Below are 24,042 nucleotides of genomic sequence, written 5' to 3' on the forward strand. Positions count from 1 at the left end.
AGAATGAGGAAAAAGGTTGAAGTTCACAAAAGCTTTAAAATAAGCTCTATTGAAATGATTGTAAAAAACATACTATTCTTTACATTGGCAAATACAAAATTTCTAGACTTACATTTAAAGGCCACCAAAAGTACAGAAGCAAAGAATAACCGGATATAAATAAAATTAACTGGAACAGTCATTTCAACTGTTTAAATAATAGAAACAAAATGTAAATTATAATTAATTACACATGGTAAGAAAAATAGAAATACTAGATAATGCTAGTACTAGTCTTATTTATAATAACTTGAATTTTAAAAAACTTTTTTCTTAAAAAGTTAAAATTTGTAATTCAAGTTCCTTTTTTATCATTGTTTTCTAATATAATACTGATACTTTGATGCTAACATTTTGAATTTCAGAAAAAAGAAACCAGAAACACTATTTGAATGAACATGAAATCAAATTATCAAGTACCATGAAAAAGAAATAATACAAAGTCTTCAGGATTTGACTCATATTCATAATCTTACTTCATCTTACTTATAATCTTCAAAGATAAGATTTTGACCAGTCACTGTAAAGCTAAATTTAAGACACAGAAAATTTGAAAGTGATGTTCAAAATAATAAATTTTAAGACTTGGAAACTTCACCATACACAGCAAATGATCAATATATGTTAGATTTTATTACTCTCCAGTACCATTATGCCATTGTAAATACTGAAATATTTCTATACTTGGTAAATAGCTGCTGCTCCAACTCCCCAAGATTCCACCCCCCACCATAGCTCTGGTGGTCTACTCCTCCCCCAGACACTCTCCCCACTGCCCCACCAAACACCATCTTATTATCCAGCCACATCTTATGATCCTGGCACAAGAGGAGGCTTTCAGTTCCTACTCTGTTTGTATTTGTCAACACCTCCACAATTGGGTTGTTAAATATTTTGAATATTATTTTTGGTTATTTTTACTACTTAATGAACCTGGATCAGCCAGCTACATATAGGAAAAACTTAAATAATATTAGTTAAGGAAAACCATGGACAGGGCAAGTCAGATTAGACACTATGAATCCAAGTAGAAAGGCAAGTCTGGGGAAGTCATTGCTTTCAGATATGAGGTAGTGTCTAGGAAGTCTCTAAGACTTGTCATCCAAGACTAAGAACGTGGTCTCAACAATTTATCCACAAGTTTTTGTTGCCTTTTGGGGCCTACCTGCTCAAGATCTGTCCCTCATTCCTCTATCTACCACACTTCAAAGTCCTGGCATTTCAAGAATGCTTAACTATGCATACTATAAAGCAGAGGTCCATATGCTCAAAAGGCCAGATAATCTAGATGCTCTGGTCGCCCACACTGTTCTTTTTGCCACTGCTAGTACCCACCAAGGGATGGTACAGAATGAAACTGGATACCACCATAGGGTGTATCATACCAAGACTAAAGCAATAACCACAAAAATTAACTGAAATCCTATAAACTCTGTGTCAATCACAACAATCAAGATTTTGATACATAACCTTCTAACCGTTTTATCACCAGAAAAAAAAAAAAAAAACTATTAACATTTTAGTATATAACCTTGCAGATATTTTTTCTACACATTTATATACTAATCACTTTTTAAAAAATCAAAATATATAATACTAAATATACTCTTTTATAACTTGCTTTCTTTCTAGTTATGATGTGAGCATCTTCCTTTGTCAATAAATATAATTCTACAAAAAATGTTAATGGGTATAAACCCATCCCTTTACGCAGCTCCAATCAAGAAGAAGAGTGAGATGCTTCAGGACTCAACCCCCTAAAGCTCTGAACAACCATCAAGAACTAGCAGAAACATCTTTCTAAAAGCTCCAGCAAACAGATTTAAATGACTGCAGCAGAAGGGCAAGCACTGAATCAGGAAAAAGGCCAATTAAAAGCAGTAGGGACTCCTGGAGCCCTAGCCGGTCATTCCCCTAACCCTCATTAGCTCGGCACAGAGCCAGCATGACTCCCAGTGCAGATCCCTGGTTCCAGTTCCAGAGAGAGCAGAGTAAGCCCCATGCATATACCGGGAGCGTATATGTACAGCCTAGTCTGCCTGCTGGTGGCCTGACTGACTTACCGTCTCAGAACTTGCACAGAGTATAGAAGGCGGCTCACCGAGCTCTCCTACAGAAAAAAGGACATACAGTGCAGTGCCCAGACATGGGGAAACTGTTGTATCCACACAAGCCCAAGACAAATCATATGCACAGAAAGGACCAGAGAGGTCTCTACATTTTGGCCTAGAGCTATTCTCCAAACTCATTTTATAGATAACCCCTGAAGGAAAGCAGTTCCACAGGTCAGTCTTCAACGACTAGGAAAAGTTCTCCTTTTTCTTTTTCTTTGTGGTTACCTCCTAGAATTCAGGGAAAGCTCCATCATAAAACTAGCTGGATACAAGCTTAAGGAACAGATGCTGCAGAGTCTAAATTCCAGCAGTAACATATTTACAATATCAAAATGTCCAGGTTTCAACAAAAATTTACAAAGAACAAAGAGAAACAAGAAGTGATGACCCACACAGAGGAGAAAATTAAAGCATTAGAAACCATCAATGAGGAGTACCTGATCTTGGACATTCCAGAAAAGACTTTTTAAAATGGTCCTAAATATGTTCAAAGAGTGAAAAAAAACAAACAAACAACAACAACAAAAAAAAACACAGGCAAAGACCTCAAGTAAATTAAGAAAACAATACATGAACACAAATAGAGAGAAGGAAATTATAAAAAGGAACCAGACAGAGCTGAAGATCACAGTAGCAGAAATTAAAATGTCCCTAGAGTGATTCAACAGCAGATTGGAGTTGGCAGAAGAAAGAATCCTTGAACTTGAAGATAAGAAAACAGAAATCATCTAGTCTGAGGAGCAGCAGGAATAAAAAATGAAGAAAAGTGAACAGAGCCTGAGGAAATTGTGGGACACCATCAAGTATACCAAAATACTCATGAAGAAAGAGGAAAAAAGGCAGAGAGAATATTCAAGAAAATAATGGCTGAAAACTTCCCAAACTTAATAAGACATGAATATACACATCCAAGATATTCAGAGAACTCAAACCCAAATAGACCTAAATAGACCCATACCGTGTCATGTTGTAATCAAACTGTCAAATGCCAAAGATAAAGAAAGAATTCTGAAAGCTGCAAGAGAAAGGCAATGTACCACATACAAGAGAGCCTTGGTAAGATTAAGCATTGATTTCTCGTTGAAAACCATGGAGGCAAGAAGGCAGTAGGAAGACTTATTTAAAGTGCTGAAAACAAAAAATTGACATATGAATTCTGTATCTGGCAAAACTCTTTCAAAAATGAGAGAGGAATTAAGACATTCCCAAATAGATAAAAGCTGAGGGAATTCATCATCACTGGACTGGCGCTGCAAGACATGCTAAAGGGATTTCTACGGATTGAAAGGGAAAGGACACTAGACAATTGACTGAAGCTACATGAAGAAATAAATATCTCTAGTAATTGATACTGTGAGCCATTGATTGTATACTTTCAATAGTTCGTGTTGTGAGTGAATATATAATGTAAAGATAATGACATGGGTAAATATAAATACCAGTACTATTGTGTTCTTGATAAGTAACTCCACTTTTTACTTCCTATAGGATCTAAAAAGCAAACGCATAAATTGTAATGAGAAATCAATGGTTTTAGACTCATAATATATAAATATGTAATTTGCAACAAGAACTACATAAAGGTGTGGGACAGAAGGGTATAGGAACAGTTTATGTATGCTATTGAAGTTCTTTTTTTAACAGATGAATTTTATTGCATCTTTAAAACAACAAATAGGTCTGGCATCTTATTGTTTCCATTGCTGGACAACTTGTAGATCTTATTCATCAGCCTGCTGAACTGTTACTTTTTCAGAGACATAGATATCATCACCAGTTTTTCTTATACCCTGTTTTTAACTTGCAGCTTGCTGAATCAAAGCAGCTGAATTTGATACAAGTGCAGTATCATTTCCTTTGAGAATCAATTCATCTTTCTGGACTCAAGATACTGAACAAGCAACACCTGGCCTCATCTGAACCCTGCGAATGTATTTTTCACCCAAGAAATTTCAGATTTCTACCAGAGACCAACTCTCCTGAATAACAACGTTGATGGGGCAGTGAACATACACAGGCCTCATCTTGTAACAGAAGCCCAGTGTTAACACACTTGATCGTGTTCTATACATGACTACAGATGGTGTGAACTGTAATCAGCTCCTTTCTATTTCCCCCACCATTTGTCAACCCGAATTCCCTTTTTCTTCCCAAGTAGACTGAGTTCTAAATTGATGATTGAAGTCCTTCCGCAGGGTTCCTCAGGGGCCCTTCACAATAACTGTGCATCCCTTTCAGAGTGATGTTGATATTTTCTGGAATGTCTACAGTCTGTTGCTGAGAATGGTCTTCATTCTCGCAGCAGATGCATCAAAGAGTGCTACTGAAGTTCTCAAGTTGATATCAAAGCAAACAAGATTGTTATAGACAGGATGTTAAATTTAAGCCCCGTGGCAAAACCACAAAGAAAATATCAGAGAATATGCAAACTCATAGAGACAGAAAGCATAGTACAGGTTACCAGAGGTGGGGGATGGGGCAATACAGATAGTTATTGCAAAATGAGTGTAGGGTTTCTATTTAAGGTAAAGGGAATGTTTTAGTAATGGATAGTGGTGAAAGGACAGCAACATTGTGAATGTAATTAATTTCACTGACAGGTATGTTTGGGAAGAGTTAGGATGGAAAGATTTATGTCGTATATACTTTTCCACAATTTAAAAAAAGAGAGAAACAAAAGAGATAATGATAATTAAATGAAACACATGATACTGGATAGGATCTAACAATGGAGGAGAAAAGGATCAAAAGAACATTATTGGAACATAAGAAAAAATTGCAATAAAGAATGTAAGCTTTATATCAATGTTAATCAATGTTAATTCTTAAACTTGATAACTGCACTTAACGTGATTACATAAGTGAATAACCTTGTTAGTAGGATATATCAAGGAGTATGATGGATGGACCCTGCTCTCAAATTTCAGAAAAGATACATGATAGACGGATGGATGGAAGGAAGGAAGGAAGGAAACATAATGATGGGCAAAGGTAACCAATGTTAAAATTGCTAGATCTTGGTATCTGGGGGTGTGGGGGTATGTCAGAGTTCTCTGTATGGAATTTGTAGTATTTTTACAACTGTCCTCTAAGTTTGAAATTATTGCAAAATTAAAAGTTAAAAATTATAATAAAGAAAAAATAGATAATAATGGATATAAGGAATTCTGAATTATGGATACTTGTTTACTGCTCCACATATTTAAATTACCCTTCAGTATGATAAACAAAACTGCAATGAACATTTTTATGGCTAGATATCAATGTGTACATCCTTAATTCTTCTTTTAAATAAATTCACTGAATTTAAGTGTGACAGAAGAAGTGTTTCAAATCCGGTGAAAATGGATAAATTATTGAGTAAATGGTATTGGCACAACTGATTAGTCATTTGTAGACAGATTTTTTTCAATCCCTACCTCATTCCTTATATTAAAAATAAAAGTTCAACACATCAAAAAACAAAGTTTTATCAGGAACATTTGACAGAAAAAGAACTAATGTCCTAATTCCCAAATTCATACAAACGATTATTTTTAAAACAGAAAGAAGTCAAGGTTGACAGTAAAAGAAATATAAATGGTCAATAAATATTTGAAAAGTTGGTTAACTCTACTAATAATTTGCAAATATTCAAAGTCTGATAAGATCCAGTGTTGGTAGGATATGGCAGAAAAAGGCCATTGAAAGCATTATGGAGATCAAGTATGCAATGTTTATCAAATTTAAATGCATATATTTCAGGTAAAGTAACTTTCTAGAAAGAATTTTATCTACAGATAATCAAGTACAATGCATTACTTGTGAAACAAAAACTGAAAATTCCCAAATGTCAAACAATAGGGGACTGATTAAATAAATCATGGTATATTCACACTTTATAACATAGCTATAAAAAAGAATAAGGTAGATCTGTATGTTTATATAGAAAAAAAGTCATTATATAATTAGAAAAGAAAATCATACTGCTATGGAATAGTATTAGAAAAAAGCATACATAATAAACTATTAATAGTGATTAGGGAGTAGAACTATATTCATTGTATAAGAGTATGTATTGCTACAGTCATCATAATTTTTTTTAATTTTTGGAAAAAAAGATAAATTTCTAGAATTAGAATTGTTAGGTCAAAGGGAACACATGCTTTTCACAAATTTTAAATTTAAATTTAGACTATCCCTTATTTTTTCCTACTGTAAAATACTCTTTTTCAGTTAGGATAGGAATGGATTTCAGTAAAGTTAGTGCAGAAAGATAAGAAATGTATGTTATCTAACCAATATCACATTTATAATCTAAACCAAAATTAAGTATTTTAATAGAAAATTAATTGGTCAGAAGTAAAATATACCTACACCTCTTACCTGCCATAGATCCAGCCATTAATCTGTGTACATGACCAGAAACTCCTAGCTTTGTAGTGATTAACTAGAAAACAAACACAGCAAATTAAAGAGATTTTTTTAAATGCTGCTCATTTCACTGTTTAATAATGAACTTATTTCAAAAGAATTACAGAGGTAGTAAAAAGAAACTAGTAATAAATGTGAATAAATGAGAACAATTATATAAAGCTGGGCACTGTTATACAACAGAAGGTCATCATATTTCCTCTGAAGTCTCTGCTCTAATTTCTTATACTTTTACAAGAGTAACCTGGCTTAGAATTGACAAATATACTATACTATATATAGATGACTACAAACTCTTAAAAGTGTGAATGGAGATAGCAAGGGTAAAATGCTACTGTAGAAGTCTTGATATACTGATAGCACCAATTCTGACTGAAGAGCTTAGAATTTTGTTCCCATAGCTACTGCTTGTCATTCTAAAATACCCTTTGAAACTTAACATATTTAACCCCTTTCTGTATTAAGATAACATCTTATCTGAGAGGATAAGCTTTCACTCAGTCAGAGAAGGGAAATTTATTCAAGGAGTAGAATGGGAAAAGCTGTTAACTTATAGCATCACTCCAAAGCAATATGGTTTCACTACTTTATTGAACATGAAAATCCAAAGCCACAGTGACCCTCTCCCAAAATTGAGGAACTACAAGCATATTAAAAAGCTAATAATTTATGGATTTATTATTATCTACTTGAAAACTTCGTCTCCTCTTTCATAAGTGTGAACATTAAAAATTTACTTATCAATGACTAACACTTCTGAAATAGGTAACTTCAAAACTATTCTTAAAAATTTAAACTACCACGAGCCTTATTCCTTTAAAAGGGCATTACTTTTTCTAGTCATTCAAAGTAATTTTAAACCCAAAAGGAAAAGCTTTGCCTAGAGAGCATGATATTCAGGGACACAAAAGAGAAAACAAGATAAAAGTTCAAGTACCATTTTATAATGCTCAAACGCCATAAACTGGATTGCGCCATAGGGAAAAATTCTAATCATCATTGCACCATTTCCTTTATACAATCCAAGGAATCCTTCCTTTCGGGGAACAGCACGCAATGTGGAAAACACTCCTAATGTTTAGACAGGTTTTTTGGAAGAAAAACATAATTAAAACAGAGAAAACTATCTGAATTCAAATTTTCATGACAATGGCAGACAAAGATTACTATGCTATCATTCATAATATTTTGCTTGAGAAATTATGTAAATTACTGTAAATTAAACCCACTAAAAATACATCATATACCCAAATTACACATATATACCTCCTATAAAAAATATAAAACATAAAATTTAAAGCAAGAACAGCCATAAATCATAGTAACTTATGTTTATAATTATAGCAAACTATGTTATGCTATGCAAATATCTATTAAGCATGTATACTGCAAAGTATTAGAGAATCACAGAGAAATAGGACCCATTATCTGTTCTCAATGAGTTCCTGGCATAGAAAGGAAAACAGACACAAAACAAATTCTCACAATACAGTGTAACAAACAAAACTTATTCAAAGCCCAGATACTGCACAGATGACAGAAACTACCTGGAAGAATGAAGGAAGGTTTCCCAGACTGAACCATGAGTGTAGTTTACTTACATAAGGAAAGCGCTAAATAAAAAAACTACCTACCTACAAAAACATTTTGGGGCAAATTTTCATTAATTAGGATACTTTAATACAATATGGCTGAAGTTCTTTTAAACAAAGGAAATTGGACACAGGGTGGGAAGCAATGGGAGAAGCAAGGAGCAAAGTCAATGGAACCAGGAAGAAAAAGGAAAAGAGAGGGCATATGCATTGCTAATTGATGGAAAAGCCAAGGAACCCCAAAGATTGCCGCCAGCCAGAAGACACCTACTGGGGGTGAGGGGAACAAGCTTTCTAGCCTCTGAAACTGCGAGCCAGTAAATTCCTGTCATTAAGTCAACCCACTGTATGGTATTTGTTTTAGCAGCCAGGAATCTAAAACTGGTATGAAACTTAGAACATTTACTTACAGAGGACAGGAAGGCAGATGATGAGGGAGAAGTACAGAGGAGGTTCCAACTGTAAAGATAATGTTTATTTCTGCAGCTCTGTGGAGGATCCACTTATGTTTATTATTATATTAGTCTTTAAGACTTTTTGATTATCACAAATATCTTTACAGAAGTTTAAGAGAAACCATTAGAAAAAGTGAAATAGATACATTACTTTCAAAACAGGAAATCCAGGAAATAAGAGGAAAGGGCTAGAGGGAAAAGGATACAAGAAAGGAGAATAAACAGACAACAAAATGAGAAGATGGTGAATGAATAAATCAATTATTCATCTGAAAATCTGAATTTTCAAAAAAAAATTGGAATGGCTTAAATTCCTCTAACAAAAGCCAAAGATATTCAAATTATGTTTAAAAGCCATATCCAACCATATGCTTTCTACAAAAATCTAACCTGAAATAAAATAAGAGAAATCCAAAGAAATAGATAAAAAATAGATGCTGAATCAATTCAAATGGTTTTAAAATATCCAATGGTTATAAAAAATATAGTTTTCTCCTTTAACCTATGGTCTGTACTATTTTTACTTTGGAAGATGAATTGAGATATTCTTTATATCAGAACAGGAGGCCAAATTTTGCTAATAATGCAAGCATGTTTGCAAAGAATATGTATTCCTGTACGGTGCAAAGTTCCCTGTGTATCTGTTATATCAAGCTGTATGTTATTAATTCCTCTCTGTACCTGTACTTATTTTATCAAGCTAGGATTAGAAGGAACCAAGATTTGATAACATTTAAGTGTATGCTGGAAGGAAATGGAAGAAACATGTAAAAGTGCTTGATTCTATGGAGGGAAGTGTTGGGGACTTTTGCTTTGGTGTATTTTTCTAATTTTTATTGTGATAACATATATACAACATACATTTCCCATTTTAACCACTTTCAAGTACACAATCCAGGGCTGTTAATTCATTCACAATGTTGTGGTACCATCACCACCAACCATTACCAAACCTTTTCCATCACGAAACAGAAACTCTGTAGCTTTGGTACTTATTGAATTATGAACCTTGTGAAAAAAGAAAGAGATAAAGAGAAAAAGAGAGCAAAGAGAGAGAGAAGAGAGAAAGAAGAGAGAGAGAGGGAGAGGTGAAGGGAGAGAGGGAGAAGGAGGAGAGGGAGGGAGGGAGGGAGAGGGAGAGAGAGAAGCAAGCAACAAAAGGAAAGATTTTAAAAGAATCCTATTATGACTAGTCTACCTTTTAAAAAAAAAATCACATTTGACTTTAAAAAGCTAAACAGAGGACAAGAGTTTTTAAAGTATTACTGGAAAAAGTTCCTTATGTTAACATTGTGGATTGGATGAGGGGAGAATTTTCACTATATCCTTACCTTTGCATTTGGCCACAATAATTTTGTTTCAAAATAAAAAGTAATTTTTGATAACCTTGGAAGTAATGTCATTTTTTTTTAAGATTCTAAGGTAGACGTAATAGTTTTATTCAAAAACATATCTTCAGCATATTTTGAATTTGACTGAAAAAATCATGTTAAAAAAGCAAAATTAAAAAAAACTATGTATATAAAAGAAAAGAAAGGGTGTCAAATAAAATGCTTCTAAAAATGGTATGATCTCACACGAATAACTAGAATATGCACATTCAGAGAGACAGAAAGTCGATTACAGGGTACCAGGGGCAGGGTGGTGGTGGAGAATGGGGAGTTAATACTTCATGGGTACAGAGTTCCTGTTTGGAGTGATGGAAAAGTTTTGGTAATGGACAGTGGTGATGGCAGCACAGCATTGTGAATATAATTAACACCACTGGAATTGTATACTTAAAAGTGGTGAAAATGGGAAATGTTATGTTGTATATGTTACCACAGTAAATATTTTTTTAAATTAAACGTCACCAATACTTTTTTTTAGTTTGTATATTTTTGTTTTGTTTTGTTTTGTTTTATATGGAACACCTCAGCAATCTGCATGTCATCCTTGTGCAGGGGCCATGCTAATCTTCTCTGTATCGTTCCAATTTTAGTATATGTGCTGCTGAAGCAAGCACAGTTTGTATATTTTAAAAACACATGAAACTAGATACACTACACCAATAGTTCACTCCAGGATTTTCATTTCAAATTTTGCATGCTTTGTAAGGTATACTGTAACCCATGGCATGGAACTTTGGAGAGCATGAAATCTAAGGTGACTATATAATCTAATGATTTCAAATAAGAAAACAAAACAACATGCATTAGCATGGAAGGAGGTAGAGAAATAAAACAATCCTGATCAGGCATTCACGTGTTCAGATACCGTAAAACACCCCAAGATACTGGCTAATATACATTCATCTCCTTTTTCACCTTCAGCTTAATTCGATAAGAAAAGAAAGTCATTTCCTTCATTTCCAGTTTTTTAATAATCTCTCAGTAAATTCAAAGGTCTGATTCTTTCTACACAAAAACAGCACATTGTGTGAAGATAATAGAATTCCCTGCTAGGCACAGAAATGAGAGCAAATTTTTTTTTCCCAATTTTAAATACAGACCAACTTAGTATCAAAAATATTGACAAGCAAATTAGTTATAATTAATATATAGCCTAAAATTACCCAGATTGATTCTCAAATGCTATATAATTAGGAAATATAATACATTAAAAATAGGTAGTTTTTTTGAGAAAAATTATATTTTAAAAACCTAATGGAAAAATAATTTATTCTTAATCAATAAAACAAAAATAAGTTTAAGGAAAGTTACACATTTTTTTTATACAATGCTGCTACACAGATCTTACATAGCACACATCATTCCTAGCTAATGCAGCATGAAACTGTAAAGCAATGGAGTGGTGTGAGTCAGTTACCCCTGGCCTAATTTCTTTCTTGGCCTCTGTGTATATATATATTTTTTCCTTTAAATCCTTTTCCCCCTAACTGCAAAAGTAATATCTATTCAATGTGTATTACCAATGAGCTAAGGGGAAAAAAGTTCCTATAATCCCACCATTCAAAATCAACCACTTAATAATGTCAGCATTTGTCCTTCTGGATGTTTTTATCTAAGCACGTTTATTTATATAAAATGTAATATGATTAAACCACTTTGTATAGCTTTTTTATTTAGCTAATACAATACGAACATTGTCCTCTGTCAATTAATATTATTTCACAATAACATTTCTTATGATTGCAAAATAATCTATAATATGGATAAACTAAAAATTTAGCCAATTTCCTACTGTTGAATATTTGGATTGTTTAAAACTTTTTTTCTTAAACTAACATATATAATGCTTTGATCCTTGTATATATATCATTCAGCATGCCTGATTTCTTCCTTAGGATAACCTCCTAGAACTGGAATTCTAGGACCAGCAAGGTCAAAGAGTATATACCTTTTCAGAACTTTTGATACATATTGCCAAATTCCCCTACAAAAAAGCTGTAAAAAGATCTACTCTCATTGATAACATGTTATTACAACACCCATGTTAATTTAAATGGCTGATTTTTATGTTTGTAAGGAACAACTAAGGGCCTGATTTTTTTTAATAATACAGTTTATCCATACATACTAACTGCCATTATATTTCACTTGTACTAAGATTTCTGGAAGGATTGTTTAATTAGGTGTTTAAAAAGTGACTATTTCAGTTCTACAATTATCAAATCTTATCTCCATCACTAATCAGGATTAAAAATAACACTGAGCTGAGCCATTATGTGTGTCTGTGAAGGATGTGACTGGCTAATCCCAATAAACAAATAGCACTTACTTCGAGGAGTTCAAGATTTTGGTTTAGAGAATATCAGTACCCTAAAATGATAATATATGTATATAACCACTATTACAAATAAAAAGATTAAAATGGATGAGATACATTCCTTGCAAAATTTGCCCCCAAATTTGAACTCCCTTTTGTGTCCTTTTTTTCATTATAATTTACAATTGGAAACCAAGCCAGCAGATGGCTACTGTTTTCGTTCATTTTTTTCTTTAGCATCCATCAACTCACCTAAATGTTTGTAATGGTGATTATGAGCTTGTAATAAAACCTTTACTCGATCCAAAGGAGCAACTGTTGTTTTGGCACAGCATCCAGCAATACCTAAAAAAATTTTTTAAAAGTCAGGAAGAAACTGCATCCTATTTCTTTCCAGATAGAAATCTTTATTTGCTCAGCAAGCAAATTCTCTGATCACTAATTAGGCCTCCATGGGTAAAAGTGCCTAGTAGCAGGGATAGGTAGATGACTGGTCCCCAATTTCTGTACCTTAGTATTTAACCATGTCAAACTTAAAAATAAATTTGAAGAGTGTAAATCAGACCCCTAATACCTGATCAACACTGGGAAACTTGCTAAAATGGGGTTATAGAGACACTTGAAGGTATTAATCCAAATGTGAGGCTCTCTTTGAAATAGTCTCCCCTCCTTCTGGATAACCTTTTCATTGAAAAAACCAACTTATTTATACCCATGAAAGATTCACTCTTTTGTTTATTCATTCAACAAATATATGTTTGGTCCCTACCATGTGCTGGTCCCTACCATGTGCCACTGTGCAGATATGTGGATGATAGCAGAGTAGATAATTGCATACATGGGCTTTAGCATAAGTCAGATTACAGACCAGCCCTACTAACTTGCACGCTTCTAAGGAGAGAATACTTTACATGTGATACTTCACATGTGGTAAAGCTACTATTTACTATTGTTACTATTATAAGAAAGTGGATAAAATAGTCCTTGGGTGTCTTTTATAATTATATTAAGTCCTTCATCATTGAATACACATTCCAGAAGGCAAAAGAGAGAGGGAACTTTGTGGGTCTCTTTCACTGCAGAATCTTGAGACCAGTACAGAGCCTCACCTACAATATACACTTGACAAATATTTGCTGAATGCAAGACAAAAATCATTCAAAGTCCACATGCATTTACTTAACAGCTTAGCATGTAACTGATGATTTTAAAATCCATGTACTGAGCTATACCAAAAATAAAATGTGTATTTGTATTCAAATATAACATTCACATATAAGTTTCTATATCAGACCTCTCCTTCTGAACTAATGGAAACAAAGGTCAAGGCTATTCAAAATTGAGGATAAACTAAAAATAATTTGTGTTTGGGTATATTTGGTTTCAAAATTATTTTATGTTATATCGTGATCTCCAACAAGTCTGAATTAACCATATAGCAAGTAAGTTCTTTTTTTTTTTAAGTAGGTTATTTTAATAGAATCTTAATATGCTTGTCACAGTATTTTATAGCTCAATTAACCAGCACAATAGTCCACCGAGTTAGATCAAGCAATTAAATATAACAATAGTCCACTGAATTAGGTCAAGCAACTTGTATCTTCCTTTTTGAGGTGGAGTAACTGAAGTTAGGAGATTCGCCCAAGACCATAGCCAGCAAACAATAACAGTTAACAACTTGTATTCAGTGTTCACTTTGTCCCAGGTACCTTAGGCTAAGAGTTAAATCAGCACACACTATGCCAGGGCTTTCGCAGGTATTTCTCAACCATATGATGTAGATATTCTTATTACATCATTTTAAGGACTGGAAAACTGAGGCACTTAATCTGTCCAAGCATATCACTTGGACCCAGTACTCCTATACAACCTTTAAAACTACGCAAACTCCCCTAAAGTTTGAATCAACACTTCACCGAAGAAGAGATACAGAAGGCCAAAAAGCACGTGAAAAGATGCTCAGGAATACTGGTCAGGGAAATAAAAATTAAAACCACAATTAGATACTACTAAACACCTATTAGAATAGAAACATACATTCAAAACCGTGGCAATGCCCCTCTACATGGGACCTGACTCCTAGGGGTGTAAATCACCCTGGCAACACAGGATATGATTCCCAGGGATGAACCCGGCATCCATCGTGGGATTGAGAACACATTCTTGACCAAAAGGAGGAAGCTAAAAGAAACAAAATAAAGTTTCAGTGGCTGAGAGATTTCAAATGGAGTCGAGAGATCACTCTGGTGGGCATTCTTACGTACTATATAGATAGCCTTTTTTAGGTTTTAGTGTATTGGAATAGCTAGAAGTAAATACCTGAAACTATCAAGATGCAACCCAGTAGCCTTGACTCTTGAAGACAATTGTATAACTATGTAGCTTACAAGGGGTGACAGTGCGACTGTGAAAACCTTGTGGATCACACTTCCTTTATCCAGATGGATGAGTAGAAAAATGGGGGGGGGGGGGGATGATTTGGGTGTTCTTTTTTACTTTTATTTTTTATTCTTATTTTTATTCTTTCTGGTGTAAGGAAAATGTTCCAAAATAGATTAGGTGATGAATGCACAAGTATATGATGGTACTGTGAACAGGTGATTGTACATCATGGATGACTGTATGGTATGTGAATACATCTCAATAACATGGAATTAAAAAAAAACAAAAGAAAAACCCTGGCAATGCCAAGTGCTGACAAGATAGCAGGGATGCAAAATGGAATAGATGCTTTGGTAAACAGTTTGGCAGTTTCTTATAAAGTTAAAGATATGTTTACCCTAAGACCCCATAGTCCATTCCTAGGTAGTATTTATCCAAAAGAAACAAAAACATATATGACACAAAGACCTGAGGCAACTTTTCATAATCGCTTTTTTCAAATAGCCAAAAACTAGAAAGAAAGCAAATTTTCATCAACAGGTGAAACTGTGGTACATCCATACAATGGAATACTACTTAGCAATGAAATGGAACAGATTACCGAGATGCATAACACAGATGAATCTTAAATGTGTTTTGCTAAATGAATGAAGCTAGACTGAAAAGACTACATACAAGACCCAGCATTGTCGGACGGAAAACATCTTCTTGACCAAAAGGGGGATGTGAAAGGACATGAAATAAGCTACAGAGGCAGAGAGATTCCAAAAGGACCCTAGAGGTCACTCTGGTGGGCACTCTTACACACAATATAGACAATCCTCTTTAGGTTCTAGTGAATTGGAGTAGCTAGCAGTAAATATCTGAAACTATCAAACTACAACCCAGAACCCATGAATCTTGAAGATGACTGTATAAAAATGTAGCTTATGAGGGGTGACAATGTGATTGGGAAAGCCATATGGACCACACTCCCCTTTGTCTATTTTGTGGATGGATGAGTAGAAAAATGCGGGAAGGAAAAAAACAAACAAACAAAGGCACTCAGTGTTCTTTTTTACTTTAATTGCTCTTTTTCACTTTAATTATTACTCTTGTTATTTTTGTGTGTGTGGTAATGAAGGTGTCAGGGATTGATTTTGATGATAAATGCACAACTATGTAATGGTACTGTGAACAATCGAATGTACGCTTTGTGTTGTATACTGCATGGTATGTGAACATATCTCAATAAAATGAATTAAAAAAAAAAAGACTACATACATACTGTGTGGTTCCATCTATATAACATCCTGGAAAAAGTAAAACGATAGTGATAAAAACCAGATTAGTGGCTGCCAGGAGCTGGGGATGAGTGGAAGGAAATGACTACAAAGGAAAGGGGGAAATATTTTGGGATGATGGAACTATTTTATATCTTGGTTGTTAACATGTCTGTCAAAACTCCTTGAATTCACCTAAAAACGGTGAATTTTACTGTATAAAATTATGCTACAATAAACTTTGTTAAAAAATTATGCAAGCTCCTAAAAAAATGTGCAGCTTAATCAAGATACCTTTGTAGTGTTCCCTGTACTTGCTATTGCCTGTTACCTTCTCCTTTTAATAGGCTTTGTGTATCAAAGTTTAAGATATATGGAAAAAAATACATAAATCATAAGCATGCCACTAAATCAATTACCGTAAAGTGAACACACCCCTGTAAGTACCTCCCAGATCAAGAAATGGAATGTTCTGCATTATATTGTTTACATGACTTTTCTGTAAACCTACCTAATTAAAAAAACATTAATATAACAATTAAAATACACTATACTAAGTGAAAGAAATCAGACACAAAGTACTATATATTGTATGATTAAATAATATAAAACATACTTACAAATAAATTTATAGAGAGAATTAGATTTGAGGTTCTATAAGGCTGAGGAAGGACAAAGATTGAGAGGTGACTGTCAAGGACTATAGGGTTTTTCTTTTTGGAGTAATGAAAATGTTCTAAAATTGATTGTGGTGATGAATGCACACCTCTGTGATTATACAAAAAGTCATTGATTATATGCTTATGGATAGATAGAATGGTACGTGAATATGTCTCAATAAAACTGCTTTTAAAAAAAAAGAAAAAGAAATGGAACATTCCCAGCCCCTCAGAAGTCTTTCTACTATACTCCTAAAATCACTATCCGCCCTGCCTCCTCAGCAATAACCACACTCTTCTGACTTCTAACAACATGAATTTAGTTTTGACTGTTTTTGTACTTTATACAAATAAAATCACACAGTAAACATTTTTTGTATCTGGCTTCTGCTCAACACTGTTTGTGAAATTCATCCACATTGTTGCAAGTGACAGGAACTTATTCCTTTTCATGGCTGCATAGTATTTCATTATGTAATCATACCATATTTTAGTTATACAGTCCAGTGTTGACAGACCTTAGTGTTGCATCAGGTTTTAGGCTATTATGAACACCACAGAAATAAAAATGTTGGTATATACTTATGAGTGAACTGCTGAGTCATGGGGGATGCAAATGTTCAGCTTCACAGATGACTACCCAACCAGTTCTCCAAAGAGGCTGTACCAATTTATACTACCACCCGCAGTGTATGAGCGTTCCAGTTGCTATCCTTGCCTACCTTTTACCAAGACTCTACTACAATATCTAACTGACATCACAGATGTAATACTGTCCAAAACTGAATTCTTGATCTCCCCCAAAAAGCCCCATGAAAGCTGCTTCACCTAAAGCCTTCCCCATTTCAAGGACAGCTCCATCTTTCCAGTTGCTCATGCAACTTCTCTTCCTCACCCTACATCTAATCTGTCTTAGAAATCCTGTTTGTTCTATCTATATCCAGACTCTCACTCTTCTCACCTCCTCCACGTCTACTACCCTGATCCAAGACACCATCATTATCCTTGCTTCCGCATTTGCATCTCTACGGTTATTCTCAACGAAGCAGCCAGTGCTCCTTTTGTAACATGGCATATCGTGTCACATCTCTGCTAAAAATCTGCAATGGCTCCAGTAACGTAGGTCTTTCTGATATTCTTTGAACAAACCAAGCCCTCTCTTGATTTGAAGCATTTGCTCTTGCTTTTCCCCTCACCTAACATACAATATAATTTACTTCTTCATTTTGCTTTTTGTCTTTCTCCCCACAACTCCCCAATGAAGGTAAAATCTGGGAAGACAGGGATTTTTGTTTTGTTCTCTTATGTATACCTACACTTTTATGTATGCCTGCCCTTTTTGTCAGCAGAACAAAATAATTAAACTCTTAATACAGCTGCAGTCTACAGATATATTTTCTACAAGTGCTCATAATGTGGAATTTTTTTAAAATCCCAGCCTTAACAAATTATTAAGTGATGACAAACCAGACAAGCACTTAAGGGGGAGTAGAGATTGAAACACCTATTTATGGGAAGGCAGAAGAAATTCCTTAGAGAAAATATGAGCCTCTGGCTCCATAGTCACACCAATGGTAGGGCTCCTCCAAGCTACTTGTCAACTGTGGCATAGTTTACTAGAATAATTGGAACCAGTTTTGGCTGTAGACAGTTTTGCACAATTTCCCAATCATATTTCAAAAACTGACCTCTAATATTTCTCTTTAAACAGCACAATCAAATTCTACATTCGGTCAGCCATTATCTTCAAAATGGAAATGGGGACCTAGCATGTTTCACTGAAACTCGGGGGTCTTTGTAAGGAATCCTGCTTTTTTCCCCTGCTATCCTAACCCTGGAGAATGGGTGCTTTCCACCTGCCCCTCGCACCCGGCTCCCTGAGAACCCCAGACTCTTCCTCACCAGGAACTGTCTATCACTAGTCAAGTGATTATTAGAAAGAGGTTACCGCAGGTCAGAGCAAACATCCGGCGAGGCACTGCAGCAGCAGCCCGAGTCCAAGAATGTCAAGAGGCCGCCTGCGCCCGACCATCCCGGCGCCCCGAGCACCCAGCTGACACCCACCTCCGGCCAGAAAGGAGCGCAGCCAGTAGAAGTCTCGGCGGGCTGTGGGCCCTCCAGCCCCTGCCGCCTGCGGCATCGCGGGAGGGGAGTCGGCTGCGGCCAAGGCCGCCGCCGCCGCCATTAGGGCCATGGGTCGTGTCGGGAGCTTCAGTCCCCAAGTTACAAATCACAAGTCCGGGCCATGGCCAGAGCCCGCGGTGACAGAGCGCCGACCGCTGCGCCCGTGGTGCACAACACCGCGTGGCGCGGCGCGGGCTGATGGCGTACGTTAGGGGCGTGGCCAGACCACGGCTCAAGATCACCCGGGTCCGATACCCGGTAGCCGGGGACGGGGCTGGGGATTGGGCGGGTTGCTGGGGCTAGGATCTGGTCGCGAGGAGGGAGTCACCCAGTCCCGTCACCTTTTCTACCCCGTTTCACCCCACCCCCTCACTCCTCGCTTCCCTTTTCAGGCCTTTTGTGTTCAGACCGGAGAAGGGAAGCGTGGCTGCCTAGAGGGTCCTTCCAAAACCCACCATTTCAGGAAGCGCACCCTGGCCCTCTCCGTTCCCTTGTAACCGCCCATTGGGCTGTTCTCTGACTTCCCTGAGATGCATCCTTTCCAGACCAACTTTCAGCTCCTCTTTCCAGGCACCTCTGAACTTACTTCCCTCTCCCACCAAATCAGCTCTGCCATCTCAGATGGGTCCCTACCACCACCACCTATGCCAAAGAAACATTGCTAAACCCCCAAGTTCTTTCTTTGAGATGCTGCAAATTACACAAATAATTATGCCTTGTCAGGCCTTTCTGAATCCGTTGGTAGCCCTCCACTGAGCTGTCTTTACTGTCCACCAACCCCAAGTCTCTGCCCTAAACTGTTAGTTAAGTCCCAAATCGTTCTCTCTGCCCCCACTGTATTCCATGACTCTATATGTGGTGGGTTGAACAGTTTCCATCCAAAATTCACGTCCACCTGGAATCTCACAATGTACCCTTATTTGGAAATAGGATCTTTGCAGATGTAGTTAAGCTAAGATGAGCTTCATACTAAATTAGGGTGGGCCCTAAATTCAATGACTGGTATTCATTTAAGAAGAGGACAGATACACAGAGATACATACAAAAGGCCACATGACGACAGAAGGCAGATACTGGAGTTATGCTGCTATAAGCCAAGGAATATATAGGGTCACCAGAACCTGGAAGAGGCAAGGAAGGATTCTTCCTTAAATCTCAGAGGGAGCACAGCCTTCCTGACACCTTGACTTCACACATCTAGGCTCCAGAACTGAGATAATTTCTTTTTTTTTAAGATCACCCAGTTGTTTGTGGAAACAAAATATGTGTGTGTATAAAATAAAGTGTTGTACATAAACTTTACATTATATTAAAAATGTTTTTATTGTCAGTTTCTCCTCACTAGAATGTAAGATCCGTGAAAAAAAGTATCATTCATATTATTTGTTGGATGTGTCATTTGGCACCAAATAAATGATAAATGAAGGTGGATTTACTTAAAGAACAATCTTTTCTTTCTCTTTCACTTTTAGAATATGTAGCAGAGGCTAAAAAAAAAAGGGAGAAATATAATAATGGAAATGGCTGAAGTTGCAGAACTGTGACCCATGACATTCTTTGAGCTTTGCACTCTACTGACTTGTGAAATCATACATGGAATGTTACCACTGTTATGTATATATGTTAAAGTTAACCAAAAAAAAAATGAGAAAAAAAAGTCACAGGTACCACCAAAAAAAAAAAAAATTTCATGATTCCTTTAAAAAAAAAAACAGAAAAACCAATGCTATCCCTCAAGAAACTTACTATTTCATAAGACAAATGTGAACCTAACAGTAAAATAACTATAATGTACACGTAAGGTAAAAAAGTGGGCACATAAGAGGAAAAGCAGACCATATTTGTCAGTGGTCACCAGGGAAGGAAATAATTTTAATGTCCTTTGACATAGACACACAATGCAAACACACACGGTTAAGGAAACACAGTTTGTTCAAAGAACAAGGAATAGTCCAGTTTGCCTAGCTTAAGTTCTTTAAACCCCCTCGGTGACTCCAACACTTGCTGTAGCAGACCTCTAAACAATTAGGTTGGAGAAGTAGGTCAAGGTTATATCATGAACAGTCTTAATCTTCAGCTAAAGAGTTTAGAGTTAATTCAATGTATAATAAGAAGCCGGTGACAGCTATGTTTTAGAAAAATTAATCAGAGAGAGAGGAGTAGGGAAATTGGGAAAGCAGACACTGACAGACCTGACAGTAAGGAAGCCAGTTAGGAAGGTTTTGCAACAATCCAGGCAAGAAGGCTAGCTGGAGCATGAAAATATAGTGATCAGAAAGGAAATGGATGGAGGTGACAGCATCTGCTGGACTTGCTAAATTAGATGTGGAGGGCAGCATAGGAGAAATCAAAGCTCCTGCAAAGATTTTTGCTAGGGTGGTTAAGAGAGTTGACAATGGCATTAACAGAACAGGAAAGACAGAAAGGAACTGGTTTAAGGCACAAGAGAGACTTGGGGATGGTTGGTACAAACTGTGAAGATAATGAAAACATAGAAAATTACCTAATGATTTCTACCTGGACTGCAGAGTTATTCTGAATATAGACAATATGTGAATACAATATAAACAATAATTGTCGAAAACTCCTTCTTTGCAAGCTTTCCCCAACCCTACATGTACTCCAACATTTGATGAAATAGGGAGGAATCAGTGTGCCTTCTTAACTAACATTGTCTTAGACCTATCTTCAGATTTTCTATTATGTTGCCTCTTTTAGACCACAGATCGTTAACTTTTATTTATTTAAATTTACCAGGAATAAGCTTCATGTATCAGAGATGTCTCATTAATTTAAACAATTTCAGGGTCATATATAACTTACCCCATGCATAACATAAGGTCTTTGTTCCTTTAGTATAGAATTTATCCACAGAACAAAATGCATTCAATGTCACATGAAATAGAGCATCTTTTTCTTTTGTATAGAAAGTAAGATATTTTAGTCTATTGGAAGAAATGCCATAACAATTTTTGGAGGGAAACAGGATAAACTGTCAGTGGTGGTTACCTCTGGGCAGAGGGATGGATGAAGGATGGGGAGGTGTACCTTTACCTTTTAATTTTACCCTCTTTTATAAGGTTTGATATTTTTGTTAAGAGCATACTTTGGATATATTTTTGACCTTAGGTAATTAAATCTTAAGAAATTATTTGAGATAAATATAAGTCCTTTATTTTCAACTCTAGAAATTATATTAAATACTCTTAGACTGTTGTGAGCTAATATGTACCGGACAGTTGGGGAAAGTCTGTGAACATGAGCAAAGGCTAATCAGGAGAGCAGGGATTGTAGGAAAGGGTTTCAGGTTTCTCTTTTATTTTGGCTTTAGTGATCTGGTATTGTTATTTTTATTTTTAATCTGGTATTTTAAAAAAGTAACTAACATTTTCCCAGCCAAGTCTTTTTGTACAGCCCACCAAATCTATGTGTTAAATTTTTAACACACTGTAGTGAAAAAGAACAGTAGTATGAATATCTCCACTTTCTAAGCAAGTGACATTAAGAATTTACTAAATATATGAGCTTTAATTTATAACCTGTAAAATTTGGATGATACTCCCCTCCCCCAAGATATCACATGAAGATTAAATAAGATAATTCAGGCATGGGACCTACCACAGGGCTCAGTACGTAGTGGATGCTATGTTCCTTCTCCCTTCCTTAGTATGTGCAGCTAAGACCTGGACCTGCAGAGCAAGGTCATTATTCAGTCAGTCAATGAACAGTTACTATCTTCCAGACATTATGTCAGAACTTGGAGTCATAAAAGTAAGTAAGATAAAAATCCCTACAAAGACCTTCGTAAGAGAGAATGCACCTGCAAACAAATAAGTATAATTTGTCGGTTAACTGTGCTATATCAAGGATAGGCATAGAGTACTGTACGGTAAAAAGGAGAAAGAGACCAGTTCTGCAGGAGAGGTGGGGAGATCAGGAAAAGTGAAAGACCTGAGCTGAGCCTTAAGAGATAAGATTGTGAATGTTCTAAATGCCACTGAATTGTACACTTTAAAATGGTGGATTTAATGTTCTGTGTATTTTACCACAATAAAAAAATGAGAAGGACTTCTTCAAGCACTTGTAGAGAAAAGAATATCCTAGAAGATGACTACATTATCTCTTAATGTAGTTGTAATTGGATATAGCAATGAACTAGAAATTACTGCTTAGAGAACTGACCTAATTTATTCACTTTATTTGCTCAATAGGTATTTCTTATACAGGCTATAAAGCATCAGAACTACAATGGTGAATGAATACTTGTCTTGCCCCCAAGGAGCTCATACTCTAAAGGGAGGAACAATTGTAAGTCAAATAAGAAATTCATGTAAAACTGAATAAGTGCTTCTGAGAGGAGGTTTAGAACGTAATGATATAAGAGCATAAAATAGGATTTGACCTAAACAAGGAGGTTAGAGAAGACTTTCTTAAGGAAGTGACGCTTAAAGCCAGAAGTGAAAGATGACTAGGGCTTAACTGGGAAAATGGGAAAGAGAGCAGTCCAGGAAGAGGACGAGTTTACGGTGAGAATCAGTGGCGGGAGAGCTCAGTGTCTTCAAGGTCCAATCACAACCTTGAGTGCCTTACCACACTACATCTTTTAAGAGTCAAGAATTCAGATACCTGCAAGGATCAGGTAGATGTTTAAGACAATAGAGGGAGCTTCTGGCCTGTGGAGAACTGTAGAAATGCTTGCTTTGTCTAAGATGAAATTTGTCTGTGTGCTGGTTTAAATGTATTATGCCCCCCAGAAAAAGCCATATTCCTTGATGTAATCTTGTGTGGGCAGACGTTATCAGTTTTGATTAGATTTCCTTGAGTGTTTCTTTGGAGATGCACCCCACCCAGCTGTGGGTGATAACTGACTGGATATTTCCATGGAGGCGTGGCCCCACCTATTTAGGGTGGGTCTTGATCAGAGGAGCCATATAAATGAGCTGACTCAAGGAGAAGGAACTCAGTGCAGCTGTGAGTGACATTTTGGAAGAGGAGCAAGCTTGCTAGAGAGGAACGTCCTGGGAGAAAGCCATTTTGAAACCAGAACTTTGGAGCAGATGCCAGCCACGTGCCTTCCCAGCTAACAGAGGTTTTCCAGACGCCATTGGCCATCCTCCAGTGAAGGTACCCGATTACTGATGTGTTACCTTGGACACTTTATGGCCTTAAGACTGTAACTGTGTAGCCAAATAAACCCCTTTTTTATAAAAGCCAATCCATCTCTGGTGTTTTGCATTCCGCAGCATTAGCAAACTAGAACAGTCTGCAAATGAGATTTGTGGGTTTACAAGAAC

General features: G+C 36.0%; 1 protein-coding gene and 1 non-coding gene across 3 annotated transcripts in view; both read right to left on the reverse strand.

Moving 5' to 3' along the window:
* Nucleotides 1-18,938, reverse strand: part of SLC25A16 (solute carrier family 25 member 16) — a 42,677-nt gene extending 23,739 nt beyond the window's left edge. Inside the window, exons 1-4 of one of the 2 annotated variants that reach the window (XM_037805151.1) lie at nt 18,689-18,818; nt 12,574-12,666; nt 7,504-7,637; nt 6,519-6,582 (exon numbers count right to left, since the gene is read on the reverse strand). In XM_037805151.1, the coding sequence (XP_037661079.1) occupies nt 6,519-6,582; nt 7,504-7,637; nt 12,574-12,666; nt 18,689-18,818 (421 nt within the window). Of the gene's footprint in view, nt 1-6,518; nt 6,583-7,503; nt 7,638-12,573; nt 12,667-18,688 lie in introns of both variants that reach the window. The other variant, XM_037805152.1, reaches the window with a different exon arrangement.
* On the reverse strand, nt 10,512-10,618 carry LOC119511020. Its single transcript, XR_005212112.1, has one exon. It is a non-coding gene; the product is annotated as a U6 spliceosomal RNA (small nuclear RNA).
* Nucleotides 18,939-24,042: the final 5,104 nt, after the last annotated feature.

Source organism: Choloepus didactylus, chromosome 15, assembly GCF_015220235.1.
Source record: "Choloepus didactylus isolate mChoDid1 chromosome 15, mChoDid1.pri, whole genome shotgun sequence".
NCBI lineage: Eukaryota > Metazoa > Chordata > Mammalia > Pilosa > Megalonychidae > Choloepus > Choloepus didactylus.